The following is a 12,023-nucleotide window of genomic DNA, read 5'->3' as shown; positions in this document are numbered from 1 at the left end:
TAATAGTTTGAATTTTATGCGCATAGAAAGTAATAAATAAACATTTGGTGATAATTTCAAGTATCTGACATTATTTATTTGAATTACAAAATAAAAAAAAATTTATAGTAACTACCTTGGTAAATTTATATTATGAAAAAGATATAAAGTATAGGTTATCAGTATTTTATTTAACTTTTAAACATAAGTATGCAGTAAAATAAGAGTATAAGACCCCCCAATAATATTTATAAAAAAAGTTGGTGGTAATTTAATCTATGTTTATAATTTTCAAGTAGATAGATATTTTGTTTATCCAATGATAAGTTTTATTTATGAATATGTATTGAATTCCAGACTTTGAGAATACCGAACTAAACAATTTATTTAAAAAAATTTCATTATTTAGCTGTATATGTGCCTAATTGGTACTGTTACATTCAACTTTTTATGCTATTCAAATATAGTTAGAGTTACCTACTTAATACTTTGGTTTCAAATATTATTATGTCAGGACAATAGGACAGTTATTAAAATTGTTATTTTAATTAAATTACTATTGATAATTTAAGTTCTAAAAATATTTTTTATGATATAGGTATAGAGTATTTTTAAATTATTATTTGTTTTTTTGTAATACTAATTAACATTTAAATATTTAAAAATCATAACTCATAAGCTTTTAAACAAAGTAGGTATCTGTATAAGAATAACTATATAAAAACAATTATACTATTTCAAGCTGGTTTGAAAATCTAAAACTAAAACTAATATAGAAATAATAAATGAATAAAAATAAATAAAAATAATAAATAATAAAAATGAATTGATAAAAATAAAAAAATAATTTAAATAAATACATTGTGAAATTAATACAAAAATCCAAGATAGTGGACATTTTATGAGCTCTATAGGAAAAAAAACTTAAATAAAATAATCACTAGGTAGGTATATTATTAAAGCTAACAATAGAAAATTCTGTGCACTTAGCTTAGGTCCAGAGTTACATATAACTTACAATTTAATGAACATTTTTAGTACCTATCTTAAATTATTTAGAATAATAATGATAATAATCAGTATGTATAATATTTGTTTAACTCGTAGTGCTACTGATTCTCCATAGTTTCGTAATGGAAGTCCTTGAATAATATTCTGAATTTTTATTTGTTCCATAGCTTCTCCATTTATCTCTTTCCTATTAAACAAATGGGAAAATTCAAAATATCAAAATAGTAATGTTTATTCACATATTATTTTGTTTGTACCAAATTATGCATTTATGTTGTTTATTACTATTATTCTGATCACAATATATGATTGAAAAATAACATCATCAGGAGCAATTTTATAGAGTATTAAAGGTCATAATAATATTTAGTGGCGGATTTTCAAAATTTTTCTGGGGGGGGGGGGGGGGTTCTAAAGAATAATATGTTAATATTTTATTATATTATTATTATTTCAGTAGATTCTTGATAATCAACCTAGGTACTTATATTTGAAATATATACATATATTATCATGTTATACGGTATACCTACTGCAGGGTCAGAGGTCAGACTCTATGTAAGGTAAATAATAATATTATCATAGTCATCATAAATCAACATTTTTTTTTATTATATATGTTAAAACTAGAGATTATAAATATCCTTTATATCATAAACCTATAACTCTCCCCGACTTAATTTAATGCATAAGTACATTTATATTTTTAATTTAGATAACGGTATTTATAATAATAAATAACAGTGAAGTAGATACATACTGTTGCAACACCTAGATTTTATAAGTTAAAAGCATTTTTTTTACCTAAATACTTACAACACAATTTAATTTGTGACATATTATGTTAGAACTTCACACTGCCAATCAATAATAATTAATATAATAAGTAGACTAATAAAATTAAGCTATTTTATAATACTAATTACTAAGTACCTAATAACTATATAGTATAGAAGACATCACGTATAATGATTGAAATTTTTAGTAATACATTTAATGCATTAACATTGAACATGTTTGGGAAGCATATTTAAACAGAGCTATGATATGGCTTCTATTTAATTTAAATAATAAAACCTACAATTTTTAGACAGTATGAATGGTATAGGTAGGTACTAAATGAACAACCATTTATTTATCTTCTTTGAAGATGACTTTTGTGTTCTAGAACTTCAAAACAGTGTAACACTGAAATATGTGCATAAAATAATGGTACTCTTATGTTTAATTTATTTAGGTATTCAATGATAGATACATAAAATAATAAATTATAATATAATTTAACTTATTATTTATTATTCACTTTATCATTGCTCAGTTCCTTTTAGCCATCAAAACCAGTTTTTAGTTGGGAAAATGTTCAATACTCAGATTCTGTGTTATTATTGTATAGAAAAGCAATCTCATATTCTGATGGTTGTTTTTTTACGTCCATAGGCATTAGTCTAAATACCTAAGTATGTATAATACGTAAAAATGTACATTAGGTACCTAAATATTAATGTATTTATAGTTCTATATCTAAACTAATGTATTTAGAAATTAGAATGAGATAAACATTGTGGAACGCATACCTAAATGTTTTCAATCACATTATTTTGAGGGTATATAGTATATTAACGTTTCATTTTCTTTTCCTCGAAGATTTGGAGAGTAGGTAGCTATGATAAAATCACATTTACTGAATTTGGTGAATTACCTACCAATATTGATTATTTACTAGATATCAAGTATCAAGAAATAAAAATATATTAAATATGTATACATATAATAAGCATGTTAAGGACTAAAAAAAGGAGGGCTAGGACAAATATCCTGATTTTGATAACATCACATGGACAGAATAGGAGACACCTTTATTCTTTGGTAGTTGTTTCAAGAGAATATTTTAATCCAAATTCCTGCAAGGTATATTGATATTGTCAATTGAACAGTTGTACTGATAACTGATCACAACTTAGATCATATAATAATATTATAATATGATTAAGGATCATCAATCATAGAACTATAAACTCATATAGATAAATATATACAATTATAAATAATAATAATTATTATTATTATATAATTATCTATCTTTAATTGTGGTTTATAAGCAAGGTAGTTCAATCCAACATGTTAATGGATTAGCTATGAAAAAGTTAATAGTGTAATTAAAAAAGTTGAGCGAAAATCCAGAATAATTTGTTGTGATCGGTCTGAAGTTTTAATTATATAGACCATGATAGAAATAACTAGTTATTAATATATATAATATAGTCATAACTAGTTATTTCTATTATGGTATATTGGTATAGTTGAAATCCATCAAAATCGACAAAATTTGCAAACTATTTTTCGGTCAGAAATTTTTCTTTTCATAGTTAAACGTTTGAACACGTAATAGCATATTTCCTATATGTTTTTCTACCTTGAAGAAAATAAAGTTTTTCTGAAAATCACGTGGTTTTTGATGAGTTTGAATTAAACATTTTTACGATATTGGATTTAGCATTGACAAATTTAACCGGTAAATTAACGAATTCCGACCAATTGATTGATTGAATATTCGATGGAAACGAGAGTAGGTACTCCAAAGAAAAAAGGAGTATAAGAAAAAATTACATAATTTTTTAAAAATTATTCAAAGGGAATTATTTTATCATCGAACTACCTAGGTATCATTTCTTGTTATCAATAAAAGATAAGTGATTGATAAGGGCCTTCTTAGTTTACAATATGGTGAATGGTGATTGGTGATTACATTACTGATTCCTCACGACTACAAGTCTACGAGTATTGACATATAGTTAATTTTATTTTTAATTATTAGTATTTATTTATTAGTCATTTGTTATAGGATTTAATTTTCCAATTCTCCACATGTTGTGTTTAGTTACTTACAAATTTTAATTTTTTTAACGATTTATAATTTTTGTTAACAATATGAATTTCCCTGCACTTAAAAATGATCGTATTTTGCGAGCAGCTAGAGGTGAAGAAGTCGATCGTATTCCAGTATGGATAATGCGACAAGCTGGTCGGTATTTACCTGAGTTCAGAGAATTGCGATCGCGTTACGATTTTTTCACTATATGCCGAACACCAGAGCTCGCTTGTGAAGTCACTCTGCAACCAATTCAGAGATACGATCTCGATGCTTCCATAATTTTCAGCGATATTCTGGTGATTGTTCAGGCATTAGGCATGATTGTTGAAATGCAACCCAGTGTTGGACCTGTAATTCCAGATCCTCTCAAGGAACCTATAGATTTAGACAGACTACACCAATCAATTGATGTTAAACAAGAATTAGGATATGTATTTGAAGCTATTACATTGACTAGACATCGATTAAACGGCCAGGTAAAACTGTAGAACATATTATACTGACCAATATTGCAGCAGTACCACAATTAAGGCAGTCATTGAAAAGAATCACCTTATCATTCAAATTTACTTTTAAGTCTTAGCCCATATTGTATACAACATGTATTTATCCATAACTCAATCTCACTCGCATGTATTATCTCTGTATACAAATTATAAACATAAGAAATGTGTTTGGCCGTTCCAATTTTGTGTTGTTAGCTTTAAAACAAGACTGAAGTAGTGAATTGATGTATGATAAAATTTTAAAGTACAAATATCATCTACATTCTCTAGAAGGTTTTTACAATATTTTAATTTTTAAGCAAGTTATGAGAATTTTTAAACATAAATATTTATCACCCAACTAAAAATTAAATTATTGTAAAAAACCAACGAGGGAATACTTAATGTTCTTCCCTCTAAATATTAGAACACTGAATAAGTTAATTCACACAAAATTGGAACTGTCAAATGTAAATTTTGGTTTGTTATGTTAGTAAGACCAGATACAATACATGTGGGTATGACATACTCTTAATGAATAGTAATATTTTATAGGTACCTCTCATTGGGTTCACTGGTGCGCCATGGACACTCATGTGTTATATGATAGAAGGAGGTGGCTCCAAAACTATGTCAAAGGCCAAAAAATGGTTGTACAAATATCCAGAAGAAAGCAAAAAATTATTACAAATCCTTACAGACATTATTGTGAAATATTTGATAGAGCAGGTGAATGCTGGTGCTCAAATGTTGCAAGTGTTTGAATCAAATGCAGAATATTTGAATTCTGAACTGTTTGACAGGTATTCAAAGACGTCAACTATAAATAAAAAAAATAGAAAATAATTGAAATAAATTCCAAACAAAAAACTTTTTTTTTAGATTTAGTGGTCCATATTTGTCAGCCATTTGCTCTCGTGTTAAAAATGAGTTGAAGGGCAATAGTGTACCAATGATAGTGTTTGCCAAAGGGGGTCACTATGCTATCAAACAATTATCTACTTTTGATTATGATGTTATTGGCTTGGATTGGACGATCGATCCCGTTGAAGCTAGGAAAATTGTTGGTAATAATATAACTTTACAAGGCAATTTAGACCCTTGCTCATTGTACGGTCCGCCTGAACAAATAAAAGAAATGGTCAAGAATATGGCATCCAAATTTACAAAGCACAGATACATTGCAAATTTGGGCCATGGTATCTATCCTGATGTCGATCCAGAACATTTAAGAGCTATGATTGATGCTGTACATGAATGTTAAAAAATCCATGTATTTTATTTTGGTATTGGAACCATACCAGAAATTTAATTTATATTATTTAGTTGATTGGGTTAAATGGAAAATATTTTATTTTTATAATACAACAATGTTATTAAAAAAGTAAAATATTTAATTCTTCATTAAAATATTTCCATTTACCTACCACCTAGTGTTTTCTTTTTACCAAATAATTCCATTTAAGCATAAATGGACTCAACCATATTTTAAATAAATTTACTTGTGGTGTTGACTATGACGTGTAACTGTCCTACTTAGACTGAACTGTGGATTATAACTTATAACCCCAAAACTATAACAAATCAAATTTTGGAAAGTTGAAGAATAGTAAGAAAATTTATAGTAGGTTATCAAAAGTAAGTTTTTTAAATTATTTATTTAAATTTTGAAACTTTTAAATTTAACTATTTCAAGTTTGGTCGAGGAATACGCAGAAAGGTCATCAGGAACTTTTCCAATACGCCAAACTTTGTGTGCCTCATTTTAAATATATTTATTATTTAATATTTACTTTATTGTTAGTTTAAGGGTTAAACCTAGTTTTATGGTCATGAAACTAACTATGCACTGTAGAGCTTAGGAAAGCATATTCACAAATAATAGAAAAAGTTTGTTAACAATGAAGATACATTGTTAGAGATCTGGAGGGGAGCAAAATAGTACTTTTGCCCTGCCCCTCCAAGATTACTGCAGCGAGTCAACAAGTTTATGATTAATTTAAAAAATAATTAAATATATTTAATTAAGTTTACCGCTTAATAATTTTAGGACTAAAAAAATGGATGAACTGCAGAATTTTATTCTATACTAACTTTCCCAAAACCATGATAAAAATAAATATTATGATTAAAACTTTAAAAAGCCAACAATGACATCACTTTGAATACAAACAGCGATAATTTTGATACACTTATACACTAATATTCTATCAAAGAAAACAAGTTTAAAAACTATACTGGTTCAGTGTTTCTACAAAACTTTATTGAGATTTAGATCAATATGCAAGTATTTTCTTATATTTTTCTGATATTCTTTAAATATATTGTAACTCTTTGCCTTTATATAATGCACTATCCTTAACATTTGTTTAAAAATAGGTGGCTAGCCAATGCTCATAATAAATATTTATTCATGTTATTAATACTCCTTATCAAAGTTCATTGAATGAAGATGAGTTAGAAAGGAGAGTTATGAGTTTAAGGGAAGGCCCCGTCTTTATTGTGCAACACTGACCAGCAGTAATATCCAATAGGAAATTATAAGGGAATTGCTTCTCGGGGAGCTTAGCAGTTAAAAGCCCCAAGAGAACTTATTGTCATCATTATTTGTCAACAATTAATAACTGGTGACCTAAATAAAAGTCTAAAAGTTTAGATCAATTCATTCCTTAAAATTATCAATAAATCATTGCTCAGAACTCGCTAAGTTATTATCCTTGTAAAAGGATAAAACTGTTTTCAGTTAAATTAATTTAATGTTTTATAGGTTACACTGTTAAGAACAAATTATTTTGAAGTTATTAGTTGTCACTTATTTTGTTTGGATATCATAATTTAAATCTCTATGCAACAAAATGTTATATATTAATACATACAATAGGTATAGTTTATTTTCTTATGAAAGTGTAAAAATATATTTTTCCTTTGAGTATTTGAAAAAAGGGAACTTCCTATCATTATTCAACACAATTAAAATTAATTAACCTAACCTGTTCTATTTCAAACCTACTATTTGATCTAGGAAAGTAATAAAAAATCTGGAAACATTAGAATTTGTATCAGACTACTTTATTTCAAATTCCCATATTTTTGAATTTATCCACAAAAGACTTTGTATAAAAAATTTCCTTTAGAGGAGAAAAAAATCAAAAATCCAAGGTAGTCAAACTCAAGTAGGCCTTAACTCTTCATTTGATCAATTAGTGATTGGAAATCAAAACATATTTATTGTGCAGGTGTAGGAAAAAACCGAGAATCAGATTCCTACCAATAGCCTTAATGAAAAAACAAATGAAAACTTAAAACAGTACACTACTAACTATAAGAAACAAATTCTCAAATTATAATCTGGTAATAATTTAAGTCAAAACACAAAGGAAGTAATGACCAAACACAATGTTGGGTACTAGGAAAAAGAATTGATACAAAATAGTAATTCTGTGTAAAATAGAAATGATTATCAATTTTTATAAAATAAAAAATAAGTAACACTAAAAATGGAGTGTACTAATGTATTGATCAGCAGAAAGCAATTAAATTAAATGTATCTTTTACTTTTGAATAAAATAAAAAAGAGTAATTATATTAGGAAAGAAATACTGTATCAGAGTCTAAAATTTTATACAGATTATCAAATTTTGTTTGCTCGGTGTCTTATTACGGAATGAGTACAGTTAACTCGGTACTGTATAATATATGGACTTTTAGAAGTGAAGAAACATTAGTGTGAAGCACATTGAACATTTCGGGAGGGTCCATCTTCATCATTGTAAGCTTCACGTCTAGATTGCCTCCTAGAGTCATATTCTGGATCCATCTCTGTAAGCGATACTTCTTCAAAATTCTCCGGAATAGTTTCGACCGGTCTATAGAATTAAGAAAAAATATTGATTAAATTATAATGCATGAGATATTAAGGGAGCTCGACCATTCCAATAGGTACAAAAATGTTCAACATTAAGTTCATTCTTACCTAGGAGGAAGACACGATTCAAGCACAGGCACCTTTGCAGGCGACAAACTTTCAGGGAAATTAACCAGGAACTGAATGATCATCCGACCTTTTTCAAATGGGTTCTTATACTGAGGCATACCTTCACCGATAACACATTTGACATCACCGTGTTTCAAAACTTCACCTATAATTTATATATTACTTACAATACTCTTCAACTATTATTTTAATAATAATTTCATTTTACCTGCAACAGCAGTAATAACCAAAGAACGTTCATCTAAAGTCTTTATCACTTTCTGGAATCCACACAATGCCTCAACTAATTCAATTTCTAAGCGAAGAATCAAATCAGTACCGCTTCTCCTACAAACACAACAAAATAATAAATAAAAGTTGATTACAATTTTTAAGAATAAACACAAATATTGCTGTTTATCAGCAAATATAAATACTAAATTGTGACTTACTTATACAAACGATGTTCTTTTTCATCCAATACAATAATTATATCACCGGGTTCAAGTCCAGGTTCTTGATCACCTTCTCCATTGAATGTTATTTTTTGTCCATCAACCATGCCTTTATCAACATTTACTTCCAAAATTTTCCTTTCGCGAGTAACCTAAATTGATTATCAAATTATTATTATCATGTTAATAGGTTCATGTTTAAATCAATATGTACCTTTTTTCCATTACAAGTCCTACATCTATCTTTGGGATTGATGCGTTCACCCTGTCCGCGACATTCACTGCACATGGACTGCACTTGTTGTATCATACCAGGTCCCAACTGATGAATTTGCACTTGAATTCCACTGCCTTGACATCCTGGACATTGCTCTACGGCTCCTTTTTTACCACCCCTACCTTCACATTTGTCACAAATAACATTTTTTTCTAAGGCTAATTTTCGTACACAGCCATTGTAAAGATCCTCAAGAGAAACACTTAATTGATGAACAACATCTTTGCCTTTTTGAGGTCCATGGCGGCCACCACGGCCACGACCACCTCCACCAAATTGACCAAAGAACATGTCAAACAGATCCATTGGTGAAGAGAAGGAGTTACCGACTCCTCCCTCTTTAAGTGCTTGTTCGCCACCTTGGTCATATAAACGACGTTTTTCTGGTGTGGTTAATACTTCATATGCTTGAGAAATTTGTTTGAACTAAATTTAGAAATAATTAACATATGATATAATGAACAGGTGGATTAAAATAATAAAGGAATTAGATTAAGTACTAATGAAATAGGGATTTTAAATAAAAACCAAGAATTCATTATGTATTATTACCTTTTCACCCTCATTTGGGTTCTTGTCAGGGTGATACTTCAAAGCTAATTTTCTATATGCTTTTTTAAGCTCATCATTACCACAATTAGGCTTAACGCCTAAAATATCATAGTAAGTTGTTTCTTTAACCATTGTTTTACTATTTGGCCCAACTAATTAAATCTAAAAACAAAATTTCATAAAAATTAATTACATTTTTAATCGAAGTATAATAATAAATTATAAATTAATTAGTTTTTAAGAATAAACCTATAATCGACATATTTATTTTTTAAATAGATTTTTTTTTTCTTAAAAATGCTGAGTCAACTAAATTTTGATTGAACAACTAATGCAATTGATCTGTCTTATAGCCACTTGATTAAGGTATAAGTAAATAAAGCAATAATCAATAATTAATCTTACAGAAGAATGAATTTGAAATTATATTAAGTGTATCAAAATGGAAGAAGCTTAATAAGAATATTTTAATTATAAGTGCTCGAATAAATGTTAATTTTTATTTCTTCACTGTATGAATTATAGGTTACCGCAAACAACTTGAATTGCCCCATGATTGTACGTTATGCACAATTCATAAATTATAATTATATAACACCTACTCCAAAAATGACCTGACTAAAAGTATTATTACTATACATTGAATACACTAATTTCTTTTCTTCTCTTTAGTCTTTTCTAGATTACGTACTGCAGAATATTAGAAAAATAAATAAATTAAACATAAGTGTCTAAAGTATTTAATAGGAAACCCGAATAATCTACCTGTAATAAAATCTGAAACATCACATTATTATCCTAAAAATATGTATATATTTAAAATAAATATACTAGGCAAAATATGAATGTCAACATTTTTTTTAATAACTTCTGCAGTTATTATGTAATGCCAAATTGAAATAATATCTCAACGTTCGTATTCAAATCAATTAAGTCACTGTACAATGTCAGATCTCAATGAAAGAAGTAATATAATCATTTAAATAACACTTCAATGCAGAAATAGTAGGTAAATCATACATATTTATAATGTCATGGCCCCTACTACCTAACTTACAAAATACAAGTGTATAATTTAGGTACCTCAAATACATCATATTATTGATATAAAATTATTTAATCATAATGCACATATTTATAAAAAAAAATGTTAATGTCAGTAATTATAAATACATTTATAAGTAAACAAAAAATTGTTAGTCAAATTTAAATGTTTGATTGATGGTAAAATCAAGTTTAGATGCACCAAGATTAAACAATCACATCAATGTGTAAAAATGTTAGATGTGATATTGAGGCTCGTATATTAGAATGGGTAATCAAAAACTAAAATTTAAAAAAAAACTTCAACCAAATCCAAAATCATTAAATTACTTTCATCATGGTTCATAGAGCGTCACACACAATGAATATAAAATACCAAAATACAATTGCAAGTTTTCCGGACTATTTATTTTTCTAAGTCCACATCGCAATTCAAAATTACAAGCGAGATCTCGTCCACACGGAAATACGCGCACACACGCACTAACACACACACTCACACAAGCATATCATTATGTTAGCACTTATGTGTATATGCGCGTTTATATCTACACAAGAGCATACACCCAAAACGAAGTTTTTCTTTGTCAATTCTCAAAACTCTAGACTGTCGAAATCATTTCAGTCCTGTAGAACTCGAGAAGGTACGAAGACTAAAACCAAAACCACGCCGCATCGAACTGCCGAGGGGGTGTAGCACACGCCAAACAAAGGCTATTTCTGAACCCACTTTCGGTTATCGGACTCGGGGACGACGATCGAGTATGTATTTCATAAAAACCATACGTATTCAGGACCGCCGCCGATCCGATCGATATTCGATGGCACGCAAAAATCGCAGTTCACGGTCATCGACTACGGCGGGGGAAGGCAGCACCCCGGACGCGAGACAATGGCGATACATCCGCCGATCCCACATTATTGAACGGATTTATAAATTTTACCCTAAAAGTACTCACCTTGTCGGAGCTAAGATACCGGACCACAACGACGAGATTTTCCGGCGTTTCTCGAAGGATCTAGGTTCGTTGGAAACGTCCGCAGTCCTTCAGTTCTATTATCTGACGATCGTCGTTAGAACGCGAAACAGGTGACGCGCGTCGGACAATGCACAACTGCGTAGCTACGAAAGCGGATTGAGAAAGGCCGACATGAACGACGTTTTATCGAATGAGTATGTAGTTTCTAGAACGTTCGTGCGGCGGCGTTGGTCGCGTTTGAACGATCGCTCGCACGCAATACGCAAACGCATACTCCTTGACATCGGCCGAACGCTACCCGGACGCGCGCTGGTTTCCCCTCGAATAGCATGCACTGCAAGGCAAGCCGACAAATTATACATTACTACCGACCGGTACACCGTCCGGTAGTCTGG

The 12,023-nt window shown here is 29.3% G+C and overlaps 2 protein-coding genes and 1 long non-coding RNA gene across 4 annotated transcripts; 1 reads left to right on the top strand and 2 right to left on the bottom strand.

Moving 5' to 3' along the window:
- Nucleotides 1–799: 799 nt before the first annotated feature.
- LOC111037003 lies at nt 800–5,162 on the bottom strand. Of its 2 annotated transcripts, XR_002604837.1 has the most exons (5): nt 5,046–5,162; nt 4,907–4,975; nt 4,367–4,504; nt 4,025–4,237; nt 800–1,177 (listed from the first exon to the last, which is right to left on the bottom strand). It is a non-coding gene; the product is annotated as an uncharacterized LOC111037003 (long non-coding RNA). The 2 variants fall into 2 exon arrangements; XR_002604836.1 differs by lacking the exon at nt 4,367–4,504 and having other exon boundaries at nt 802–1,177.
- On the top strand, nt 3,723–7,849 carry LOC111037002 (uroporphyrinogen decarboxylase). The gene is made up of 3 exons (XM_022319348.1): nt 3,723–4,338; nt 4,903–5,150; nt 5,230–7,849. Exons 1-3 carry the CDS (start codon nt 3,919–3,921, stop codon nt 5,609–5,611), a joined length of 1,050 nt encoding a protein of 349 aa, XP_022175040.1. The 5' UTR covers nt 3,723–3,918; the 3' UTR covers nt 5,612–7,849.
- Nucleotides 7,846–11,807, bottom strand: LOC111037001 (dnaJ homolog subfamily A member 1). The gene is made up of 7 exons (XM_022319347.1): nt 11,608–11,807; nt 9,605–9,766; nt 8,990–9,478; nt 8,773–8,927; nt 8,550–8,668; nt 8,321–8,486; nt 7,846–8,213 (listed from the first exon to the last, which is right to left on the bottom strand). The coding sequence occupies exons 2-7, from the start codon at nt 9,734–9,736 to the stop codon at nt 8,069–8,071; spliced, it is 1,206 nt and encodes a 401-aa protein (XP_022175039.1). The 5' UTR covers nt 9,737–9,766; nt 11,608–11,807; the 3' UTR covers nt 7,846–8,068.
- Between the last annotated feature and the right edge of the window lie 216 nt (nt 11,808–12,023).

This window comes from Myzus persicae, unplaced genomic scaffold (genome assembly GCF_001856785.1).
Source record: "Myzus persicae strain clone G006 unplaced genomic scaffold, MPER_G0061.0, whole genome shotgun sequence".
Classification (NCBI taxonomy): domain Eukaryota; kingdom Metazoa; phylum Arthropoda; class Insecta; order Hemiptera; family Aphididae; genus Myzus; species Myzus persicae.
The sequence above is the reverse complement of the archived record's forward strand: the minus strand, read 5'-3'. Positions and strand labels throughout refer to the sequence as shown.

Bases quoted from the DNA above. Each gene is read 5' to 3' on its own strand.
- LOC111037002 (XM_022319348.1), top strand. From the start codon at position 3,919: ATGAATTTCCCTGCACTTAAAAATGATCGTATTTTGCGAGCAGCTAGA. The intron at 4,339-4,902 runs GTAAAACTGTAG...AATATTTTATAG, and splicing joins GACATCGATTAAACGGCCAG to GTACCTCTCATTGGGTTCAC. The intron at 5,151-5,229 runs GTATTCAAAGAC...CTTTTTTTTTAG, and splicing joins AATTCTGAACTGTTTGACAG to ATTTAGTGGTCCATATTTGT.
- LOC111037001 (XM_022319347.1), bottom strand. From the start codon at position 9,736: ATGGTTAAAGAAACAACTTACTATGATATTTTAGGCGTTAAGCCTAAT. The intron at 8,487-8,549 runs GTAAAATGAAAT...TATAAATTATAG, and splicing joins GGTTATTACTGCTGTTGCAG to GTGAAGTTTTGAAACACGGT. The intron at 8,214-8,320 runs GTAAGAATGAAC...TTAATTCTATAG, and splicing joins GAATCGTGTCTTCCTCCTAG to ACCGGTCGAAACTATTCCGG.